The 23,908-nt window shown below is 60.0% G+C and overlaps 2 protein-coding genes across 6 annotated transcripts; one reads left to right on the top strand and one right to left on the bottom strand.

The window, feature by feature from the left end:
- Positions 1–8,064: 8,064 nt before the first annotated feature.
- LRRC3C (leucine rich repeat containing 3C) lies at positions 8,065–8,847 on the bottom strand. The gene has a single exon (XM_050715564.1). It carries the CDS (start codon positions 8,845–8,847, stop codon positions 8,065–8,067), a length of 783 nt encoding a protein of 260 aa, XP_050571521.1.
- A 7,081-nt stretch (positions 8,848–15,928) lies between these two features.
- On the top strand, positions 15,929–23,029 carry ORMDL3 (ORMDL sphingolipid biosynthesis regulator 3). 5 transcript variants are annotated; one of them, XM_035572068.2, is made up of 5 exons: positions 15,961–16,051; positions 19,093–19,395; positions 20,728–20,935; positions 22,409–22,560; positions 22,690–23,029. In XM_035572068.2, the coding sequence occupies exons 3-5, from the start codon at positions 20,762–20,764 to the stop codon at positions 22,823–22,825; spliced, it is 462 nt and encodes a 153-aa protein (XP_035427961.1). In that variant the 5' UTR covers positions 15,961–16,051; positions 19,093–19,395; positions 20,728–20,761; the 3' UTR covers positions 22,826–23,029. The 5 variants fall into 5 exon arrangements, with proteins under 5 accessions (XP_035427959.1, XP_035427961.1, XP_035427960.1 ...); XM_035572067.2 differs by having other exon boundaries at positions 15,962–16,051; positions 19,096–19,395; XM_035572069.2 differs by having other exon boundaries at positions 15,970–16,051; positions 17,567–19,395.
- Positions 23,030–23,908: the final 879 nt, after the last annotated feature.

The raw sequence follows: 23,908 nt of genomic DNA, 5'->3' as shown, positions 1-23,908 counted from the left end.
AAAAAGAGAGGCAGTTTGTCACGTGGCTGTGGGTGCAAGGAGTCCATTTCTTGGTGGTGACACCAGACAAGCTTCTCGCTGCAGTTTGCCCAGAGAACATTAAGAAGCTACAAACAACTCAAGGAAAGGTGGCAGAGCTGCTGTGGAGTTATGAGCCATAGTGACGTGCCAGAATCTCTGTATTAATAATACCTGGGAGAAATTACTCAGAAGTAGTAAGTATTTAACCTTCGTGATTTAAAAACATAAGCGATCTTTTCCTCTATATTTTGCTGTTTCTTTCTTTGAGTCCCAAATGCTGCAGCCCGCCCGCCCAGCGCAGAACCGGCCGATGCTCTGGGAGCAGCCACGGCTCCACGCAGGGCTTTCCGTGCTGCAGCCACCAGTGGGAGCTCTGCACCGGGAGCGCGGATTGAAAGCGAGTCCCCCAAACCAGGGGGTTACCACCAAGTCCTGCAGCCCAGCCAGAAGAAAGGAGGCTGCTTTTGTGGCTCGCCTTGCCCACATCCCAGGGAGGCTGCTGAGCCTTCTCTGCCTGTTTGCTGCTGCATCTTCTCCTCCATCTGAGCAAACAAGTGGCACAGCTCTGCTGGCCCCAGGGGTGTGTTGGACAGGATTATCCATCCCCTTACAGCAGCTGTGAGCTCCCAGGTTCACCAGGTCAGTAACAAGTCGAGATACAAATTGCCAAACACTGAGATAACAACAGGAAAGCTCTCTTCCCAGAAGAGACTTACTCTGATCTGCTGCTGAAGGTTAGCTGCCGTAGCTGCAGCAGTCGATCACTTTGCTCACAAAGCAACATTACCAGAAATTCTGATTTGCTGCTTTCAAGAGCATCACGAGTAACACTGCCTTCCTACCCAACCCTTCTGCAGCTGGCTTCTGAGCCACAGCAGCATTACAAGAACAGGCTTTTACAACTTGTCTTTAAGCTTTGTAAGCTGCTCCCTGCCAGAGCTGTTGCCTTCCAGACTCCTTGGTCACTCTGTTGAGGGGCACAAGAGAACTCCCCCTTCTTTCCCTCTCAAACTCGCCCTCCTTCCCCTCTCACTCCAGGGGCAGCCAAACAGCCAGCACGGTCCTATTTGGGGCCGCCTGTGCACAGGGGTTGCAGCCCCCCAGGGCCAGACTGAAGGGGACCCTGCACCCCGCTGCCTGTACACGCGCACACCCAGCCCCAGAAAGCCCTGTCCAGCTTCCCATGGAGCAATTCCTCTCCTTTTTGTGCTGTGTAGGAGTAAGTCAAGCAAAAGAACACCTCCCGCTCAGTAACCGCAACTTCTTATGGCATCTAGAAATTCCTTGGTGGGTACTCATCCAAAAATTGACCAGATTCAACCCAGTTAAACTTATCCATTTTGACAGCAACACAGCAGGAGACGGCATGGGCACAGACCACGCTCCGAGCTTTTCAGAATCATTACTTATTAAATACTGACGAATAAAATGTACTGTAACGAGCATTTAAACTGCCTGTAGGCTGATTATCTCAGCCGCCAACTGGACACTGTGTGCACCGCTCAGGCTTGTACAGATTAAGCAGAAGGGCTCCGCGACTGTTCCCTGTGTTCCTTGGCCTATTTCACAACAGAGCATCTCACAGAGGAATGCCACATACATAAATTATTATGGGGAAAAAAGCAGTAAGTAGGCACTGAGCGTAATGGCTAGCGAGTCACAAATGAGCACTTGCTGCCTCCTCCCTCTCTTAAAAAATGCAGTTACAGAAAGCTCTTGTAGTGCTTCGGGTTTTCAGTGGGCTTTTAAAATGTGGAAAAATAGGTCAAACATTTCCATATTACATTGCAGAGGGGTTTGTCATTAATCCCATGCAGACTTTCAAGAAAGAGGGGGATGCAAAGCAGCTTCTCTCCGGCACGTTGTGGACATAAGTTCTCCCCATCCAGTGGGGCTCCCCCCATTGCTTCCTGAGACAACCCAAAAGGCAGCTGCTGCTTTTATTTTTGGCACAGCATTGCTTGGAGCTCCAGCCCTTTCCTTTTCCCAAGCTGAAGGATCGCCATCGCACTTCAAACTTTACAAATCACTATAACCAGCTCTCACTTGGCCTCACCTTTATTTTTTACAGTCCCCAGCCACAACAGCCCATGAGGAGCATTACAGCCATGGTCACCACTAAGTCCTCCTTTCGCCCTGCTCCTTTTTTTGCATGCCTTCCTCCCCCTCCTCAGATGCTCTTGGCACAGACATGTCCAGGTAAGCGGCTGCCCCAGGCACTGTGAGCCTCAGCCTGCCCCCAAGCACGAGGCTTTCTGTAAAGGATGACGGAACGCATCAAGCGTGGCGACGAATTCTCACAAAGAAATTGAGAACTGAAAACTTCCTGCCCCCTTTCTCAGCAGAGACCTCCAACAACTCAGCCTCTCACCCAGGCAGCCGCCAGCAGCGCGGGAGCGCTTTGAAGCCTCTGAACGACAAAACCCAACCTGCTGCCTGCAAGCCGCAGCCCGTTGTTCCGGTGTCAGAGCTGCATTTTCCCAGCCTGGAACAAACCACTTGAGAAGCACTTCACAAACACATGTTCGAGCACTCACTGCAGAGCCACTGCGCCAGCTAGCGGGTTACAGCACGGAGCCAGGACTGTGTCTGCCAGGGTGACGGTGACATCGCTGCACCGGTGCGAAGGTCTCCTGCCTCCCACAGCACCTCTGTTAACCCATACATAAGCTGGAGGCAAGCTGGAAGAGGAGCAGGAGAGGCTGCAGTTGCCCAAGGCTCACAGCACACCCCCATGCAGCAAGAAAGCAGCAGCCCCTGCTCAGCTGGTTATAAGGAGAGAACAAAAAGCTCCTCCTGGGGCAGGAGGGCACAGGGATGGTGCTGATCCAGGGCACCTGGTGGTGATCCAGGGCACCTGGTGCTGCAACGCATCCCATCTGGGAGGGAGGCTTTGCGGGGGGGGCAAACACTGGGGGCAGTGTCTGGAGAGAGCAAAAGGGCTCCTGCCCCAAGCTGCTTCCCTGTGAAGTGGCTTGGAAAAGCACCAGGGTGTCCCTTCTGTCCCCAGTAGTCCCAGCTGGTCCCGTGGGCATGCTGGGCTCAGTGAACAGGGACAGCCCTGGCTGCAGCTTCGGGGCTCCAAGAGGACATGCGTTGGGGGTGTGAAGCCCCCCTGCAGCTGTGGTCCCGGGGGGACAGGGGGTGCAGCACACAAGCGGGGCTGTTTGATTTGCTGAGTCAAAGCCAGCAGCCGGGAGCTGGTGTGAAATGCAAAGTGTGTTTAGGTACGGCAGTCCCCGTTAAGTTCCTCGGTGGGACCAATCATTTATAGAAAATTAAGCATATTTTCAAATGCTCTGCTGAACTGGAACCGGGAAAAAAAAAAAAAAAAAAAAAAAAAAAAAAGAAGGATCCAGTGCTGCTTTCTGGCACCTAAACCCTGGCCTGGAGCGAGGTTGGGGGAAGGATGGCAGGAGCCCCACGGGTGAGACAGACAAACGGACACGAGGGGCAGCCCCAGCCCGTGGGCACGAGCGTCCACGCTTCCCACCGGCGAGAAGTGAGCCTGGGAAGGTGACGGGGATGGCTCTGCAGACCTCCAGGCTGCCCATCACTGCCATCAGCAGGCACAACCTCCCCCAAAGCTCCCCAAAGCTCCCCAAAATCTCCCCCAAAGCTCCCCAAAACCTCCCCAAAACCACAGTGATCAGAGCCTGGTGGCGGCCCCTGCCTGGCAGCACATGAGGGATGGGGAAAAATCAGCAGCAAGTCCAGGGGGGCAAAATGCTGAGCCTGCAACGACCTGCACGGACGGGCAGAGCTGCTGTGATCCTTCACTCTGCTTCGCTTTCCCATCCCCTGAAATTAAATTTCCTCTTGCAGAAGTCCAGTGACCACATTTTATGCACAGCACCAGTCCTGTAACAAGCAGCATCACAGGATTAATGAGTCCTTTGCAAGCAGTGAATAAGTATGATTCATTATTGGCAGCAATGCCACTGTAAATGGATTTTTTGTGGTGAAAATAAATAAATAAGCCTACATAACTGAAGGGCCGTTGATGAAGTGTAGGCCAGTTTTAATCACAGTGTAATTGCTGCCATCAGTTCTAATTATTTATAAATATTTTTATAATTGTGGAAATTAAACAATTAGACATCCTTCCTTCCCTCTTCAAAATCTAATCATTTAAAAGTTCAGGATGCGGTCTGGGGCCGGGAGCACCGAACGTACCTCTTGCACAGACCAAAACAGAATTGTTTTACCGTTCTCCTAAAACGTCTGTCCTGCAAAACGAAACGGGCACAGATCCTCCTCCACCTGCAGGAGCAGAAAGCCCCCGGCAGCCCCGAGAGCGGCCGAGGTGCCCCGGGTGTTTGTAACAAAGATTTAAGCGCGCGATGAAACGGCGCAGAAGGAGGTCGTGCTGCTAATTCGCTCGTTACTGATCCCAGCAGATAAATCTACGGCGTGTCAGGGAAGAAATTACCCAGAAATGAAGTATTAAAATGGATGGGATTACTGCCTCGATAAAAAGACACACATTTCGTAGAGCGCTGGGGAGGAAGGGCGCAGACCTCGTCCTTGCCCTTCCTGACCCGTCCCAGCCCCACTCGCCTGCAGGCACCTCCCGGATCCCTCCCTGATCCCTGTTTCTCTTCTCTCCCCCTTCCTTGCAACACCCGAGTGAATACCCAGCACTACCACAGGCATAAATTCCATGCCGCTCAGTCCGTCCTAAGAGAAGTTCTCTTCCCGATGCTTATTGCAGATTTTTATGAGGTTTCTTATGTATTTTTCTCCCTGTCCCCCCGCACAGCCCAGCAGCTGCTCCATTGATATGCTGCTCCCGCACCCCAGCCTCCTTCCCCGCGTGCCAGGGGCTGAGCTGGTTACAAACAGCAAAACGAAATCCTTTCGTTCGTTCCTTGGCAGCTTCGCACCGCCTCGCCCCCTGCCCCTCCTGGAAATTTCCTCCCTGGCGGTGCGGCGCTGGCCTCCGTGCAGCAGCGCTCCCGGGCTGCCCGTGCTGGAGAGGCTCCTCGTGCCGGCACAGCACGCGGGGTGTTCACAGCTCCCCGCACTGTGAGCAGGGAGGAATCGGCCTCGCAGCCCCCCGGGCTCCCCCTGTTGCCCAGCAGCTGGGCAGAGAAGCAGGAGCCCCGATTCCTGGTGGCCCCACAGGACCAAAGGGCGAGCTCCGTGCTGAGCCCCAAACACCCCAAAGGCAGCGCTCGGACCCGGTCACCATCCTTGGAGCCGGCTGCAGGTGACATTTCCAGGTTCTCTGCTGCAGGGATGAGGAATGCCGGCTTCCCTCCCCTGGTTGTGCAGGGGACGCTGCTTCTGCAGCCTCACAGCCGGCAGGACCCAAAACGCATTTAATGAAGCTTTAAAATCAATAGCACGGGTGCGGGAGGCATTTCCCACCGGTGGAGGATTGCCGGTGCTGTGCTGCCACTGGGATCCACCTCCTTCCCCCTCTGCTCATTAGTGTCAGCTGTAACGAGCCTGGTATTTCCCATCCTAACAGCACCTCGGGCAGGAACAAGCCTGGGAGATGCGAAGGGGCTGGGGTGCGCACGCTGCGGTGCCGCGGTCCCCTCCTGTCTGACTCAAGGCACGGTGCAGCTCAGGGACACCGCCAGGGGCTTGGTGCTACCCAGACCCATGGGGGGGGCACCAGCAGGACCGCGGGGAGCCGCAGCCTCCTGCCCAGCTGCTCATGGGGCACAGGAGGGGGCTCCCTGGGGAGCGGGGGCCGCCATCTGCTCGGGATTGCAGGCTCTGCGGGCCGTCACGGCTGTGCCGCATCTGGAGGCAGCCAAGTGACAGCGAAGGTCACCGTCCCGCGAGTGGGAGCTGTCGCTCCGCGTTAGGGCCTGGATTTCACCCTCCGTGGCACCAATTCTCGGCGTGAGCCGCGCAGGGAGAGCTGCGGGTGAGCTGGCACAGGGACCTGGTGGCTGCAAGCATGGGGAAGAGCTTGGGTATCCCCCAGCCACCGCGGTCCCTGTCCCTTGTGCCACACAACGGGCCCGGTCTGGTCTGGTGGGGACAGGAGGGCAGGGAGTGAAGCAGGACCCCAGCGGCTGCAGCTTGGGGACAGGCACAGCCTGGGGCACGTGGCGGTGACCTGAGCCGCAGGAACGGAGCGGCGGCGCCTTCATTAATTCAAGGCATAGGTTGGGTTACCGGGGCCCGGGGTGTCCAGTTTCTGCAGGCACCAGGCATGGCTGGGCACAGCTCCGGGCAGACACCGGGTGCTGTGGGTGTCCTTGGCCCTTCCTTGTGGCAGGGGTGTCACCGGGGGGCCCCGGCACGAGGCGCTGCGGAAGCACCCACGCACCGACGCGATGCACAACCACCACGCGCCAGCCACGGGCTCCAAAGTAAAAGCCAATTTATTGTATAAAGTAAGAACATGAAAGGTCCCTTAAACAAAACACGTATTGGGTCAGACGGTCCCGGCGGTGCCCCCACCCAGGTGTGCAAGCGACCACCCAGGGGTGCCCGCGGGGGCTCGGTCCGGTTCCCCCCAGCCCCTTTCCTCCGCCGTGGGGAGGGGGCAGTGGCTGCATGGGCTGGGGCTGGGCCGGGGGCGTTTGTGCATCATGGGGCTGCGCTGGGGATGTAGGCACTTGTGGGAGGGTGCGGGCACCGCTCCCTCCGCCAGCCCCGGCTGCAGAAGGGACGGGAGAAGAGCGGGGGCCCCGAGCCCTGCCTGCCCCCAGACGCACGGCGCAGCCGGGGCCAGGATCCAGCAATAAAAAGCCCCCGCTGCTCCGGGGCGGGTGCTGCCAGAGGATGTTCAAGCAGCTTTGGTTGGTGCTCTTGGTGAGTTAAGGCAGTTTAGCTTCAGTTGGTTTAAAAAAGGGCAAAACCAGCAAAAAAACAGCTCTCAGGGGCCAGAAGGGTCCGGTTCTGGTCTGGCTTTGCTCCGAGGCTCCGCTTGGACCCTGCACACCCCGAGGTGGGAGCGGAGCCGAACGCAGCCGGGCGCACGTGGGGCAGCCCCGGCGGCGCGGTGCTTCTGGCCCATCTCTACCTACCGAAACCAGGAACCTGCAGCCCAATCCGGGAAGTGTCAAAAAGGGACGTTGGGGCTTTTTAGGGTGAGGGGAGATTCAGGCTCCTGCCAGCGGCACGGGAAGCGGGGAGCAGGCAGACGAGCGGCCGCCTCGTCCCCATCCCAGCGCCGTCACAGTGACCGGTCGCAGCCGTGTGAGTCCTTGAGTAAGAGGCGGGAGCCGCGGTGGTGGCGATGCCACTGGGCTGGAAGCCCTGACCCGCGTGGTTTCTGGGGAGCACCGAGGGGGAACCCGCTCCCCCCATGCACTCGGCCCCCTCCATCAGTACCCACCTCCCTTGGCACAGGGCTCAGCCCAGGGCAAGCTCGTTTCCCGTTTGCATCTCGCAGAAACGCACGCTCAGAACGGGAGGTCCTGGTTTGACCCCCCCCCAGCACCCATCTCCAAGCGGGGGACCCCCTGCTGTGGGACCCCACGCCCCTCACTCCACCCGGGATCAGCCGGGGAGCGGCGAGGGCGGAGAGGGGAGATGGGGCCCAGCGTGAGGGACAGGAGCTGGGGCAAACCCACGCCCGCCCCTCGCCTTTCCCCACCGCTGCATCCCCCTGTCCCCTGTCCATCGGTCCCGCCGGGCTGCAGCTCTGAGCCCAGCCCGCGTCCCCCCGGGGGGGCAGCCAGGCGCCCTGTGCCGCCGGGAACATCCCTCGGGCAGCGGAGGGTAAGCCGGAGGGATTAAAACACTGATTTCGTTAATGCCCCAGGGGATCTCTGCAAAGGAAATAAAAAAGTTTGGAATGAAGTCCAAATGTCCAGCTTAGTTGGAGCGATGGCCGTGCGGCGGGGGCACGCTGGGGGTCTCCCCGCTTGCTCCGTCCTTGTTGCCAATAACCGCTCCCCGCTGCAGCCGCGTCCCCTCACCGTGCCCGACCCCGGTGCTCGCATTGCTGCGGGCGGCCACGGCTGCCCCGGCCAGACACCGACTCCCCCAGAACAAAACAAAGCACGGCGATTTCTGCGCGGTGACAGCAGCCGGGAACAGCCCCGGCCGGCCCCGGGCCCCGCGGGTCCCTCACACCACGGTGCTGATGGTGGACGACTCCTCCGAGCGCCGCTGCTTGCTGGGCAAGGACTTGAGATACTCGAGGTGCCGCCGGGCGTCCTCCTGGTTCTGCCGCACGTAGTAGACCAGGTAGGAGATCACCATGGCGAACCAGCCGAACATGGTGACCAGCATGGCGATGTCCGTGGTCTTTTTGTACATGTTGCAGAAGTCCGTGTCCGCGATCACCTGCAGGAAGGCTTTGCCGACGTGCTCCTCCTGCACGGAGGAGTCGCAGACGATGCCGCCCGAGGAGCCGGCCGCCAGCTCCACCGTGCGGATCAGCTCCTGCAGCCGGCAGTCACACAGCCAAGGGTTGTTAGAGAGGTTGACCTTGGCCTTCAGGTTGCTGAAGGCGTCCTTGCTGACCGACACCAGCCTGTTGGAAGACAAGTCCAGGGAGTGCAGGTGGTCGCCCAGGCCGCGGAAAGCCCCGCTCTCGACGCCGGCGATGGCGTTGTGGGACAGGTCCAGCTCCAGCAGCAGCGGCAGGTCCCGAAAGGCATCGCGGGGCAGGAAGGGGATTCGGTTGGAGTCCAGGTAGAGCTTGTTGGTGTCGTTGGGGATGTCTTTGGGGACCTCGGTCAGCTGAGCGTTGCTGCAGCGGAAGGTCTTCAGCCCCTCCTCCTCCGAGGGGTAGCAGCCCTTGGGGAAGGCGGCGGCCGAGCGGAGGCAGGAGGCCAGGAGGAGGACGCTCTGCAGGAGCAGCCACATGGTCGCGGAGCGCAGGAGGAACGGCTCCACCGGAGGCATGGCGCCGCGCTGGCTTGCTCACGCGGCCGCCGGCCCCTCGGCTCTTGCCCGCGGTGGTTTGGGCTGGAGTCGGTGCATCTGGGACGGAGACAGCAAGGGCACAGCGTCAGGCAGAGGTGCCAAGGGGCACAAGCGCTGCTCTGCCGGCGGTGAGCATCGCGCCAGCCCCGGCACACCCAGCCGCGGGATGGGAACGGGGACGGGGACAGCCGGCACGGCTCACTCGTCCCCCTGCCATCAGCGGCTGCGCTCAGTGTTCCAGCGCAGCAGGATTAGGCCCCGTGGGGCCGAGCGACCACACGTCTCCTGCGTGCAGCAGCTGGGCTGTAACAAACGGACACGGCGCGGGCTGAGCCAGAGGCGGGGGTGAGATCCCCGCCAAGGTCACCGGCAGTGCGATCGCTGCCTGAAGGCCAACGCATCCTGCAGAGGCGGCCGGCAAGCCCTGGCTCCAGCCGAGCAGCCTCTGCAGGCAGGGCCCCTGGGGAGCGTGATGGAAGCAAGGCGCGGGCAGGAGCAGCGCAGGTTCCCCGAGCGGTGCGGGGCTGGCGCGCAGGCAGGGCTCTTGCTCACCAGCTCCCAGCGCTGCCCGCCCCGGGGACGCAGGCACGCACCACGCTTTCTGTGGGGTGTTTTTGCTTTGGAGGGGACTGGCACAGGCGGGCGGCCGGGCTGCGCTGTCCCCTGCCCGGTGCCACGCCAGCCCCAGGGCCGGGCTGCCCACACCACCCTGTAACCATGGTCCCCATCCAGCCCTTTATTCCGGAGGGGAAAAACGTCAGCAGGAAAGAAACAAAAACAGAAAAAGGAAATTCACAGGAGCTGAGCGTTTAGCAAGTTCCCAGGGTGGTGGCAGCAGATAAGGCCACGTCCGAGAGCGGCGAGCGCGCTGCCCTGCTTTCCCAGCCACAGGTCCCGTCTCACCGAGGGGCCGCGGCGGCAGCGCAAGCAGGGCAGGATGCAGGAGCTCTCCTCTCCCAGCATCCTGTGACTGAAGACAGCGGCGTGGAAGGGCTCCCCGTGGCATGGGTTAAGCAGAGCTGTGCTGTGGAGAGCCCCACGCTGTGCTGCCCCGGGCATCTCCTTGGTAGCCTGCCCGCAGCCTTGGGGCTGTCCCCTGCAGCCCCCGCAGCACCCCAGGTTACAGGGGTCCCACGTCCTCCTCCCTGCCTGAGGATGTAGGGTTGCAGCTCCTTGGGGCTGGGTTTCCCCAGGGAGGCAGCGATGCTGCTCCCCATTGGTGGGGGGCCCAAGCTCCCCCCAGAGCCATGCTGGGGGCTGCTGGAGCTGTAGGGGGGAGGCTGCCAGGCCTGGGATGGGGCAAGGACGGGGCTTTCTCCGCTCGCTGCTCAGCACCGTAACTCAGCTCGACTGCACCGAAACACCCCAAGGTCGCGCCAGTGCAGAGCTGGCCCCGAGCACCCCCCTCCCGGCACCCCCCGAGCAGGGAGCGGGGCTCGGAGCAGCTGAAGGGCACCGGGAAACCCAGCCCCACACCGACACCTCCGCCTGGCCGGGGGACCAGCCCCCCAAGTCTGCCAGAAGTAACCCGGGGGGGCGAGCCCAGGGCCGGGCACTGCTGCAAACGGACCCGAACACACCGGGACCGGTGACCCAGGAAAGGGGGAGCCTCGTCCGCGGCAGCCGGGGGCTGGGGGACCCCCCCTCGGGAGGGATGCGGCTCTCCAGGGCCCCACTGGGGGCTCGGATGGCTGCGGCCACGGTGCTCCGGATCAGGCACGGCACCGAGCGCGGGCGCAGCCAGCCCGGTGCAGCGCCCTGCCGGGGCGCGGGGTCCCCGGCCCGACCCCCGGGGGTCGCCGCCAGCCGCGGGGACTCCACCGAGGTGCCGGGGGGCAGCCGGGGCTGGCGGCGGCGGGGCCGTGCGGGCACCAGGACCCTCGGTGCGCCCGGAACAGCCGGGGATGCCCGGGGTTCCCCCCAGCCCCGCTGCAGCGCCGGCTCCGCTCGGCACCGGGGGGGCGCGTTGCGGGCGAGGGAAGCCCCGGTAATTCCCCGGGGGACCACCCCCGCCCCCCGCACCCCCGCCCCTGCGCCCGCCGCCTCCCGCCCTGCCCCTCCCGGAGCCGGGAAGCACCGGGGAGCACCGGAGAGCACCGGGGAGCACCGGGGAAGGGGGGTCCCGGGCCGGACTCACCTGCCGTGCGCCCCCCGCGGCGGCGGAGCGGCCCCGCGCCCCGGGCCGGAGCGGCCGCGCCCCGCGCAGCGCGGCGGGCCCGGAGCCGGCGGCGGCGGCGGCGGGGCCGGTGGGCGGGATCCACCGCCCGGGCCTCCCCGGGGCTCCCCGCCCCCGGCCCGCCCCGCCGGGGGGGCTGCACGGCGCCGGGCACCCCCGCCTCGCTCCCGGCTTCTCTCCCCGGCCGGCCCCGGGAGAGGCTGCGCCGCGGGACCCCTGCCCCGGGGATGGGATGGGTTTGGGGGGGGGGGGGACGCACCGGGGGGACCCCCAAGGCCCCAGCCCGGGGGCAGCCGCAGCGAACGGAGCCGCCGGGGAGCGTCGAGCCCCCCGGGTCCCTGCGTGGGAACGGCGCTGCGCCCCCCCCCCCCCCCCCGGAGGGCGATGCCTGGAGCTGGGCTGTGCCCCCCGCCGCTGCCCCCGTCCCGGGGCTGCCCACGGCTCAGCCCCGTGGACACCGGGAATCCCCCCAAACCCCCCCGCCGCCGCCGTTCCCCCTCCCCCGCCACGGAGCGCGACCCCTCCCGGCCGCCGCCTCCCGCGGGCACCGGCATCGCTTACCCGGGGAAACCCGAGCCGCGGCGGGCAGCGAGGCGGCCGCAGCCCGGGGGGGGGGACCCGGAGCGGGCCCCCAGCCCAACCCCGAGCTGCCCGGACCGGGGCTCGCCGGGCTGCGCTCAGGACCATGGAGAGCGGCCGCCGTTACCGGGCCCGGCCCGTTCCCGGTGCCCCGTTCCCGGCTGGGGCCGCTCCACGCAGCCGGCAGCACCGGGGCTCGCCCCCCCTGCCCCCGCGGGACACCGGGCACCGGGGACGAGGGGATGAGACCTCGCGAGCAAGGATGCCGGTGACCCCCGCATCCCGGTGCCCGTTCTCCTTGGAGAGGCCGCGTGTTGCCACCCCGCCGCTGCTCCGGCGGATAACCGGTTTACGAGGCGCCTGGCCTGCATCTGGCTCCATTAGGACAACCGAAGCTGACGGGAGGGCTGGAGCCAGGCGCTCCCCGGGGACCCCCACGTTCCCACCCCAAGAGCTGCCCCGGGGCTGCCAGGCCCTGGCGGGGCCCACGCTCCCGCCGCTGTCTCCGTCGCTGGGGCTGGGATCGCAGCCAAGCCCGCACTGGGGCATCCTCAAAGGCTGGCGGGCAGCAGGCAGGGAGCCTCCACCTGCCCTCAGGCTCCTCAGCTCGCGTCTCCCCACGGTTGGCCGGGGAGCGGAGCAGCCCCGAGCCCCCCAGTACTGGTCCCAGTGCTGCCGGGTGCTGTGCCCGCAGCAGGACCGGAGCTGGAGCTGCGGCAGCGCCAGGCGAGGCAGCCACCAGCTGCAGGAGCGGGGCTGGAGGGAATCACGGACGCGTCCAGACCGATGCTGGGGCTGCTGGAGCTTTTGGCAAGCCCCAGCTGATGGTGGCCACGAGGAGCTTCCCGAGCTTAGCCCAGGGGCTGGGGGGGCAGCGGCGCTTCCCCACCCCATGGAGCCTGAAAACCCAGAGCCTGCAGTGCAGCGCGACCCCGCGCGGACCCTTCCCTGCCGCAGGCAGCACCGGCTGGCTAAAAATAGGCAGCACCAGCTCCCCGCTGCCAATATGCAGCTAAATATAGCCGGTACCGAGCCGGCAGCGGGACCACGGCCGGCCGAACGGGAGGGGAGCGTGGCCCCCAATATGGGGGTGGATGGGGAAACCAGGCGGGAGCAGCCCCCCTGCAAGCAGGGAGCTGCCAGCCCGGGCTGCGGGTGGGAGGACAGATCCTTCTCGCCAGGGACCCCTTGCCCCCAAATTCCGGGGTTCCCTGGGTGGGTGAATCCAGGCTGGGGAGCCCGAGGAGCGGTTCCCCTCACTGCGCTCCCACCGGCAGCGAGAGAGAGGCTGCTGCTGCTGCTGCATCACCGAGAGGGATTAATATTTATGGGCGTTTAAAAATAGCCGTCGCATTGTGCTTCCCCCTCACGTGCGGAGTCAGCGGGGTGCGGGGAAGCTGCTAAATTAGATGTCACCGCACAGAGGGAGCTGCTCAGTCAGGCAGGAGCAGGGATAAAAATAGAGCCTGCCGTGCGTGCGTGGCTCCCCTGCAAAGCAGGGCCGGCTCCCGCGGGATCCCCCGCCTCCGCTCACGGCATCCCCGCACCTCACCACGCTGCCGTGGGCACCCCCGGGGCGCCTGGGCAGGGACTGGGTTTTCCTGGCCCTGCGGGTGGGTCCCCCGTGCCCATGGCCACGGGAGCAGCTGCCGGGGGAAGCTCCGGCTGCAGGAAGCCACCCGGTGCCTGCCAGCGGCACAATGCCAGCGCGTGGTGCCCTGGTCCCCATGGCCCTGCCGTGCCCAGCTGGTGCACAACCACGGGGCTGGGGCCAGATCCAGAGCTGGCACCCACCGGCACCGCTGCACCATGGCTAGATGGGTGCACAGGGGGGTCTGCAGGGCCCCTGTCCACATCCGTTCCCTGTGGACGGGTGTGCGGCCACCCTCAGGCCCACAAGGTCGCTGGCACAGGGCGCCCAGCCCTAGGCAGAGCAGGGGAAGCCTCGAAGCCTTCAGCACAAGGCGGCACTGCGAACTCCTCCATGCCAGAAACGAGACCCCAAAAATTGGCTTCGCCGTGTGGCCAGGGAGGGCTGGCAGCAGCCGTGCCGAGCTGGGGGGCTCCGAGTGATCCTGGTGGAGCTGCCTGTGCTGGGCGTGGGGATGGAGAGGTTGCCCTGGGGGTGCCACACTGACGGGCACGGCTCTGGGGCCGGCTGTGCCCTGGCAGGGTCCCACGGGAGCCAGCAGCAGAGCAGCTCAGGGCAGGGGCTGGCAGCACAAAGCGGCCTCACCGCTCAGCGCCGTGCTGCACCCTCTGCCGCTCCCCGGCAGGAGAGCTCGCCGCGGCGGCGGCGCGCACAAAGGCTGCACAGATGGCTGCGCGCACCGAGGGGCCGCGGCAGCGCCACGCTGCTGGCTTTGATCGCTGTGCAAACAAAGGCACGGCCAGATGGTCGCCCCGCGCTCCAGCGCAGGAATCCTGCCTGAGCTCCCAGGCCCTGACCTTGGCCGCGCATCCTGGCGGTGCCCGCTGGCATTGATGGCGTGCCCGATGCCTTGGCTGAGGTTTCCCAGTGGGGACACCCCCACACCCCACTGGGGTTGATCCCGCTGAGCACAGCACGGGGTGCTTTGTGCCTTTAGGGCCACAGCTCAGGGGTGCTGTGGGCAGAGCAGCTGTGAAGTGAAGCAGGGGGCGAGCGCTGCTCTGCTCCCCTTCCCAGCAGCGCAGCCCCCAAAGGACCCTCCTTGGGAGGTGGTGGAGACCGCGTCCCCTGCCCAGGGAGGTGGTGGACTCACCGTCCCTGGGGGTGTTTAAGGGAAGTTGGACGTGGTGCTTGGGGATGTGGTCTAGTGGGTGATGGTGGTGGCAGGGGGGCTGTTGGGCCGGATGGTTTTGGGGAGGGGTTCCAACCCTAGTGATTCAGTGATGGTGGTGGTAGGGGGATGGTTGAACTGGATGATCTTGGCAGTCTATTCCAACACTAATGATTTTGTGATTCTATGATTCTATGTTGCTGGTAGGGGGATGGTCAAACCAGATGGTCTTGGGGGGCTTTACCAACCCTAATGATTCTAGGATTCTATGATTGTATGTTGGTGGTAGGGGGACGGTTGGACCGGATGATCTTGCCGGTCTATTCCAACCCTAATGATTCTGTCATGGTGGTGGTAGAGGGGTGGTTGAACTGCATGACCTTGGGATCTTTTCCAGCCCTAACGCTTCTGTGATTTGGGGCACAGATCCCGACCCAGGAGGGCTGCGCTGGGGCTCCCGCATCAGAGGGTGGCACAGGAGGAGCCCGTTGGCACCCAGAGGCTCGGGGCGGGTGAGGTGGGCGCTGCTGGGCCTCCAGCCCCAGGACTTTTATTATTATTTTGCAACTCCTTCAGGTGTCCACAAGGAATTTTGCCCCTCTACCCCCCCCACAAAACAAACAAACAAACAAACAAAAAAACACATTGTGGCATAGAGGTATAATTTCAGTTCACACCAGAGGACATTCTTCTCACTGAAGTACAGTTAAGCCCCACAAACTGCCAAAAAACCTGCCAAAAAGTAATGTATTTACAAGTTAGTTTTACACGTTGGCATTATTTACTTGTCTGGTCTTGCATTCAGGGCTTGACTTACCTGGGGGGGAACATGTAATGCCATGCAAGGTTGTTTGGTTGTATGACTGACAACATGACTTTAAAATTTTGAACTGTTTGTATAGAAGCAAAATACAGAAGAGTACACTATCCCCAAGGGAAACGTAGAAATTACCTGTTGCTTCTCAGGTTTTAAGTTAAAAGGTGTAAGCGTCTGTTAAGGTGTAAGAAAAAGCGTAATCAGCTGTTTGAGCACAATTCTTATGTCTACATGAACATTTTCCTCTCCAATTTCCAACTTGGAGTGCAACATTTTTCGTCATACTCTTAGATCAGGTCCTTGTAGGTCCCTTCCACCTCGGGATATTCTGTGATTCTGTGGTTCTGTGGTTCTGTGATTCTGTGATTCTGTGGTTCTAGGATTCTGTGGTTCTAGGATTCTGTGATTCTAGGATTTTGTGATTCTAGGATTCTGTGATTCTAGGATTCTGTGGTTCCAGGATTCTGTGGTTCCAGGATTCTGTGGTTCTGTGATTCTAGGATTCTGTGATTCTAGGATTCTGTGGTTCTAGGATTCTGTGATTCTGTGATTCTGTGGTTCTAGGATTCTGTGATTCTAGGATTCTGTGGTTCTAGGATTCTGTGGTTCCAGGATTCTGTGATTCTGTGGTTCTAGGATTCTGTGGTTCCAGGATTCTGTGGTTCTGTGACTCTGACTCTGTGGCTCCAGGCCCGGACTACAACTCCCGGCGTGCCGCGGGGCCGGGGCGGGACGCGCCGTGGGGCCGGCCGGGAGCGCGGCGGGTGCGCGGCGGAGAGCCCGGGCCGGGCCGGGCCGAGCCGAGCCGGGACGAGCCGAACCGGGCTGAACCGGGCCGGGGCCGCAGCGGTGAGTGCGGGCCGGGCCGGGCCGGGGAGGGCCGGGGGGGGTCCCGCGGCGAGGCCGAGCCCCCCCGGCGTGCAGCGGGGGCAGGGGGGCGGCGGCCGGTCCCGGGGCGCAGCCGGCTCCGGTGATCCCGTGCAAAACCGGGGGCTGCTGCCGGGGGCTGGGGGCGATCCCCGGGTCCCCGCTGGGCAGCGGCCGGGGCTTTGTTCGGAGCTGGGCGGGGGGAGGGACCCCCGGAGGACAGCCCCGACCTGTAGCGCTGCCCGGTGCCGAGTGCCCCCGGAACGGGGCGGGGGGGGCAGGGATCGGGGCGGGGGGGGGACAGGGATCCGGAGGGGGGCACAGATCCCATGGGGGGGGCACAGATCCCACGGGGGGGGCAGACATCCAGAGAGGGGCACAGATCCCACGGGGGGGGGCAGAGATTCAGAAGGGGGCACAGGTCCTACAAGGGGGGAACAGATCCCACAGCAGGGTACAGATCCCACGGGGTGGGGCAGAGATCCAGAGGGGGACACAGATCCCACGGGGGGGGCACAGATCCCACAGCAGGGCACAGATCCCACGGGGGGGGGGGGGGGGCAGAGATTCAGAAGGGGGCGCAGATACCATGGTGGGGGGGGGGGTACAGATCACACAGCAAGGCACAGATCCCACAGGGGGGTACAGATCCCACGGGGGGGGGGGGGGGGGCAGAGATTCAGAAGGGGGCACAGATACCATGGGGGGGGGGGGGGGTGTACAGATCACACAGCAAGGCACAGATCCCACAGGGGGGCACAGATCCCACGGGGGGGGGGGGGCACAGATCCAGCTGCTGCTGTGCCCACCCGCGATCGCTCATGCTTCTTCTGCTGCCTGCATCAGCCGGGGCCTCATCCTGACCCCCGTCCCGCCGCTGCCCCGGGTGCTGGGTTCACGGCCAGGCTCCGGCCCGGCAGAGCCTCCAGCAGCCCAGCTCGGGGCCACAAAGCAGTGCTGGTTAGTCCGACGTGCCAGCGCCTTCCCCTATCAGCCGCCTTTACGTGCAGCCAACATCTTCGAGGCACTCGATACTCCGGTTCTCGCAAAGAAGGGTTTAAAATATTTATTTGCTCGGGAGATGGTGAGTGCTGTTGCTGCCAGAGATAGGGATCGCGGCTCTGCTGCGGCTCCCCCGGATCACGATCGCTTGCATGCTGGGAACGCTCAGGAAGATCGCCCGAGATAAGCACCTGCTGCCTTCCTCACCTCTGCGGTCCTCAGATAAAGCTCCCGCACGGAGCAGGCAGCGGGCGAGGCGGCCAGCAGCAGGGTGCAATCCTGCAGCACCCCGGGGAACGGCTGTCGGGAAGAGCCGTGCCCTGCCCGGCGTTCTGGGTCACGGCTGAGCAGCGGGACGGGGCGGGTGGTGGTTGGGCTCCCCCGGGGAGCAAAAGAAGAGGTGGGGAAGGAGCTGCGCCTCGGGGCGCTGGTGGCATGGCTTTAGGCATGGTCCTCCAGCAGCTGCTGACGTTGGGTTGTTTCCCCTTTTTGTAGAAGCAGGGAGGTGCTGTCACGGCAGCTGCTGGCAGCCCCAAAGCACCTTGCTCGGAGCCCCAGGACAGGTCTGGTTCTCCCGAGGGAGCCCTGGGCAGCCGGGAGCTCACGAGTGACGGGTGGGCAGTCGGTCACGCAGGCACAGAAAGGCCCGGGCAGAGAGGAAGGGCTCAGCTCCTCCATCGCGTGTGCTGTTTGTGTCCCACCACGACTTTCTCCCTCCTTGGATGGCCACCGTCCAACGTCAGCGCAGTCCTGACCTTCACACCCGGTCTGTTGAAACATCCAAACTTTTCTGTCCTGAAACGGCGCTGCACGACTGGGACAGGCAGCTCAGCAGCCAGCTGCTGCAGGGGCGGAGCTGGAGTTCCTCCCGCTTTTGTCTCTCGCCTTGGTGTGTTTTTTTTTTTTTTCTGCAGGTGAACAAATCCCCGGTGTAAAATCAGAAAGCAAACAGCATGGGATCGGGGATGGGGGTAGGGATCTGAGCTTCGGCAGCGCGCTCCGTCAGCCAGACTTTTGCAATAACGTGCAAAGCTCTGTGTGCAATCTGAAGTGAGCAAAGAGCTTGGGCAAGGGCTGCGAACACGAGGTCAGAAACGGGAAAGATTCGCAAATGAAATATTTTTAAGGTGGGGAAGGCAGAGTTAGAAAAGCATGCAAAATTATCCTAATAATAGGACCTAACGCTTGCCGTCGCCACAGCTGTCTTGCAAGGCTGAATTCACCTCCTGTGCTGTTTGTACTCGCATTTCACCACTCCAGTCATTTTTACAAGCAAGGAAACTGAGGCAAAGGGAGGAGGATTGCTTCACGTACAACTTCTGAGCTTGGCCCTTTGCCACCCAGCCTCAGCTCTGCAACTGCCCTCGTTTGCAGATGGCACCGGGTGGAAGTTGCTCCTTGTTTTTTGACCGTCAGACTCGCAGTTGTCCCCAAATGGAAACTGCGCTTTATTCCTAAACGTCCAGGCTGCCCCTCCAGCTGTAGGTCTGCGGGCTTCTGCAGCCCTCGGATAACGGCATCACCTCGAGAAAAGAGGGGGAGCTGGAGGGCCTGGAAGATGTCACCACCCCAGTTCCAAAGAGGAAACAATCTTCTCTTTCTCAGTGTTAATTAAACTCGATTTTAAAGCTTCCAGTGAGGCCGTTCAGCATCAGGCTTCCTGCACCGTCGAGTTGCTCCGAACCTCTGCTGTGCCGCTAACGCCGCTGCGCGGTTTGTCTCCGTTCTCTTTGCTGCTATCTTCTGAGTACTTGAGGACTATTCATCACATCTTTCTTGAGTGTTCTCTAGACTAAACAAACCCATTTCCTTCAAGCTGTCCTTGCAGGTCATGTTTTTCCTACACCTCTGCTCATTCTCACAGCTCTCCCCTGGACTCCCTCCAGCTCCTCCCAGCACTGGACAGTACTCGAGCTGAGGCCTTACCAATATCGAGGAGAATTATTTCCTTTGTCTGGCAAGCAGCACTCCTGTTTATGCATTCCACAGCGGTGGTTGCTTTTTCTTTCTCTTTTTCCCAGTAGTATGACATTTTGGACTCGTGTTACGCCTCGCCGCAGCCCCCAGATTTCCTTTCGAAAGCCTTTAGGAGCTGCAGCAGATTAGGGACGGAGCTGCTCTCCCAGCCAGGCCTGGAGCGCTGAACTCCGGCTCCGAGTCCTGCTTCCAGACCAAGCTTCCTCGTCTGGAGTGCCCGGTAGCTGACAGCCTTTCGCCCAGGAGACGTGCCAAGAGGCTGAGCGACCTGCAGATCTGTAGGGTTTTTTTCTACAAGGGAAACAAAAGCCTTCTCCAGATGTGAACCACCTGGGTAGCAGAAGTAGGTGAGCATCCATCAGCTCACCTGGCAGCCTCTGGTGCTGAGCAAGCACCGGCTGAAAGTGGCAGCGAGCGTCCCAGGAGCTGCAGAGTCGAGCACGAGCCGTGTGTGCGAGCCCTGGGCAGGAGCAGGAGAGCACAGCAGCTTCTGAGACAAGCCAGGCCCAGCGCTCCGTAAGGGAACTCGCAACAGCTGGCAGCGACATCCAGCGCGTAATGTTAGATCTGGCTCGGGCTCGCCTCCTGAGACTGCGAGAGCTGGAGAGAACAGCAACTTGTTCTTCAGCTGTGGGAACGAAAGCAGCAACAACACAAGGCTAGACAGCAGGAAAAAGCCCTCGCCTTGGGGTCCTCTGCAAGGAGGTCCGGGCTGTAGTACCTAACAAAACCACATTTCCTTGGGACATGGACAGTGAGGATTTCATGCAAGGCCTTCCATATGTAAAGATAGTCTACCTTACAGGGGTTTTAATTTGTCTCTTTGCTGTGATCCCTGAAAAGCGGTATGGCAGCCCTCATCTTCTCAGTAAGCCTAAAACGTGACCAATACCTGCTGCTGGTAGCTGTCAGCACAGCAGTCCAAAAAGCCACAGCATTGGCCATAGGGCACCGGTCCAAAAACTGCTGGTGTTACCCACTTGCAATCTGAAAGGATAACGCCGTCTTACGTCCTCATCTCCCTGGGATTGCTTACAAAAACCTGAGCTCCAAGTCTCCTTCCCTAAAGGGGAATTCTGTTACCACTGCCCCCATCCCGCAAGCCTTAAATTGGAAGGGAAAACTTACAAACCAGACCAGGAGACCAGCGAGCCTCCAGAGCATGCAGAACCCTCCTGAATTATGCGAACTAACCGGGTGATCTGTTGATAAATAGCTGCTTTGCCTTCACTCTTCAAATACTAGCGTTTGCTTTCTTAGTTTAAAGTACGTTGAACCCAGAAACATGTAAGAAACTTCATGAGCCAAGTACTTCCATTATTAATACTGCGATGATGGCTTAAAAAGCACTTAAAGTATTCATCTGAGTCTTGTGAGTCTTGTCAGGCAGGACTCGCATTGAACATTGAAATCTTGGTTCCAGGAAAACGCTTCACACGTAGCTTCTGTCACAGACAGGCTCCCCACACGCTGTTCCCAAACGCAAACTGCTCCCAGATTCAGCCTCCCCTCAGAAACATCTGTAACAAGGTGCAGAGAAGTGAACCAACGTGGGATTTTTATAGCAAACAAAAATTTCAGCTTGCTTAACAGCAAGACCCTCCACCCCTGCTGTGCTTAGCTGAGAAATTTGGACGGAGGGTTAGAGCGGTCCGAGTCCTAACCTGACTCTGCTTTAGTTTCAGGGGGTGCCCAACTGACACGAGAGCCACCATGAACGTGGGAACGGCACACAGCGAGGTGAACCCCAACACCCGTGTCATGAACAGCCGCGGCATCTGGTTGTCCTACGTCCTTGGAATCGGCCTGCTGCACGTTGTGCTCCTGAGCATCCCCTTCTTCAGCGTGCCCGTGGTTTGGACTCTCACTAACATCATTCACAACATGGTAAGGAAGCAGCGTGGTTGGTTCGACTTCTAGGGCACGGAGAGGTAATCTCTCTGCACCAGCTGTTCTTTTGAGAGAGATCTAATCCAGCTCTTGTTGACACAGTTCCTTTCTCTATTTCCAAAGACATGGGGTAAGTTACTCAACCTCCAGCCCTCAGACTGCGCCTTTTCCTCTAGGTCATGTATTTAGATCCAGCCTAGGTACTGATAAGACTCCAAGCATCTGGTAAGGCTGCCCAGAGGGGACACAACTGATTTGCCTGCAGAGCAAGTCCCTTTGCTGTGTCCACCCTAGCAGAGGAATAGCTGTACCAGGCCACAGAAGCTGGCATGGCAGCTTTCACTTGGGTTGATACGATCAGACTGGATCAGCCTCGTCAGAGTTAGAAAGCAAGATTAACCCTCAGCTCGCTCTGCTTAAAGTAGAAGATTGGTCCAGAGACAGATTCTCCCCTTGTAAGCATCAGGTACCCAAATGACAATGTGTCAGAGCATCGGGCTAGGGGAAGCAGGGCGCCTGCTCCGTTCACACAGCGCAGTCTTGTGCTGTGCTGCAGCCACGCAGTGACAACTTCCCCGGTGAGCAGAAGAAAACCATGCTCTGTTTAACTGCTCACTTCCGTGCCTCTGCCATCCCATTGTTCAAGTCTTAGCACGCTTGGGTCCTAGGGCTTGAGCAGACCTCTCCACAGCCATTCGCCCTCAGGCGAAAGAGGCAGAATACTTCAGAGGCGCAGCAATCAATTTTGTGTCATTTATTTTAAATAGCATCTCGGCCCAAGAATATCCCAGCGACAAAAAACACCCTTATCGGGGACCCTCACGCTCATATTATTCACATCTCTAGTGAAAAGAAAACAGCACGCCAGCTAGAACTGCTAGGGGCTGAGTTCAGTGCATGCTACCTGCATTTCATCCAGCTCCTTTCCCTGCTCTCCTCTGCCAGCTTAAGTGCTTAGGTCTTGGGAGCAGAAAGGAGTTAAAGCCAGCAGTGGCTGTGCTTGAAAGACGTGTCTGACTGAGCCAGACACTTGCTGCTTATCTCTAAGTCGTGTTCCACTTCGAGGTTAACTTGTAATCAGAATAGTAACAGACCCTTACTGCCTGCAGGTCTAGCAGCACTTTTTTTAGAAAGCATTTAGCATTGCTGCTGCACAGTAGAGCGAGTCCATGCTAATCTCCCGATCCAAGTGCTGTAATCCTGCAACTACCTTCTTCCCTCGTGTGCAAGAGCTGAGTGAGAGGCCCCACGTGCAACAGCCAAGCCTGGGAGAGCCCCGGCTAGTGGCCTTCACCCTAACTCACTGCTTCAGTAGCTGCTGTTTGAGTTTCCCAGCAATGGCAATGCATCCCTCTAGCGGGACAGCGTGCTGGTGCAAGCTGCCCGCCCGAAACCTCTCACCGCTGTGCTGTGCGTGCTGAAGTTGTGCTGTTCGTTGCGTTGATCCCGCTGTATGTATGTTTGCTGCAGAGTATGTACATCTTCCTACATACCGTGAAAGGAACCCCTTTTGAGACGCCAGATCAGGGGAAGGCTCGGCTGCTCACGCACTGGGAGCAGATGGACTACGGCGTGCAGTTCACAGCGTCCCGCAAGTTCCTGACCATCATGCCCATCGTACTGTGAGTACTGCAGGGCAGCTGAGCTGCCTCGTGTCCTGTGCTGGTCAGCGCTCCTGCTGCCCGTGCTGTCTGGGGAAACAGAAAGCATGAAGTGGTGTTAATTCCTCGTTTTGTTCCCTGCCTTTCCAGGTATTTTCTAACCAGCTTTTACACAAAGTATGACCGGATACACTTCGTAATCAACACCATCTCCCTGATGAGCGTCCTGATCCCCAAGCTGCCTCAGTTTCACGGAGTCCGGATCTTTGGGATCAACAAGTACTGAACTGCGTAAACGGAGCGCATGGAAGAGGAGCAGAGGCGAGGGGAAGTTCCTTCTCTCTTGCTCTGTTTCTTCACCCCCATGCCCACTGGGATCTGATTTCACAGTGGCTGTTTAAACGCAGTACCCGATAGACATATACCGCATGCTGGATCCTCATGCCCAATAAATCTAAACAAGCTCCAGAGTAGAGTTTAGCGCGGAGCAGGATACATGACGCTGGATTTCTTTTATTCCAGCGTCATAAATAGATGGAGATACACTGAGACTTCAAGGTACAAAGAGGATGAGTTACGGGAAGATCGTCATCTATCCCAGACATTGAACAGCGAGAACAGGGATGAGGGGAAAAGCTTTTAGTGCTGGTACTATTGCTGTGGTAAATGCACTTTAACATACATTTCCCTTTCTGAAGTTAGGTGCTTTAAGCAATATGTGGGGAAGTTCAAAGGGAGACAGCCAGACTTCCCCAATAGTTGATTGTTTTGGGGTTTGAGTCCCGTTTTGGGGCAGGGGAGGAGAGGGAGGGGGAACAGAATGACAGATTTGCATTTTGAAATCTTTTACGCCACTGAGAAAGGAAGTTCTTTTACTGAGAACAGTACAGGAAAGAATCACCTGCAATTTGACAAAGCTTTCAGGTTTCTGTGGTACCATTCGTGTGGTTCAGGGAAAAGATTACCAGATCCTAAGCTACAGTTGTTACTTTCAACTTGTACCAGAATTTGTCTGGGTAACGTTGCTCCCAAGCCCAAACCACTAAAATTTTAAAGCACGCTGAGCACTCAGGCAGTGCAGCGTTTGGATTAAAGGCCAGGTTGCAGCTCATTTTAATGATTAACTACAAATGCCACTGGGGTACTTGGTACATGGAGATTGCATGAGCATGGGAGAAGCTGCTGACTGATGGGTACAGGCCAAGCGAGAGACGGACGGCTGCCTGCTATAATCAGTGGCAATAATTGGAATTTTTCTCCTCCATCCGTCTCCTTGGTCTCTTAGGTCTGCGTACACGTTACTGAGATCTGCCAGTTCTAACTGTGGACTTAACATGCAAGCCTCCATGTGGCAAACAAGTGATGCCTG

Source organism: Cygnus atratus, chromosome 25 (genome assembly GCF_013377495.2).
Source record: "Cygnus atratus isolate AKBS03 ecotype Queensland, Australia chromosome 25, CAtr_DNAZoo_HiC_assembly, whole genome shotgun sequence".
Classification (NCBI taxonomy): domain Eukaryota; kingdom Metazoa; phylum Chordata; class Aves; order Anseriformes; family Anatidae; genus Cygnus; species Cygnus atratus.
This window is presented reverse-complemented; position numbering and strand designations above follow the sequence as displayed.

Bases quoted from the DNA above. Each gene is read 5' to 3' on its own strand.
- LRRC3C (XM_050715564.1), bottom strand. From the start codon at position 8,847: ATGCCTCCGGTGGAGCCGTTCCTCCTGCGCTCCGCGACCATGTGGCTG.
- ORMDL3 (XM_035572066.2), top strand. From the start codon at position 20,762: ATGAACGTGGGAACGGCACACAGCGAGGTGAACCCCAACACCCGTGTC. The intron at 20,936-22,408 runs GTAAGGAAGCAG...TGTTTGCTGCAG, and splicing joins CTAACATCATTCACAACATG to AGTATGTACATCTTCCTACA. The intron at 22,561-22,689 runs GTGAGTACTGCA...CTGCCTTTCCAG, and splicing joins ACCATCATGCCCATCGTACT to GTATTTTCTAACCAGCTTTT.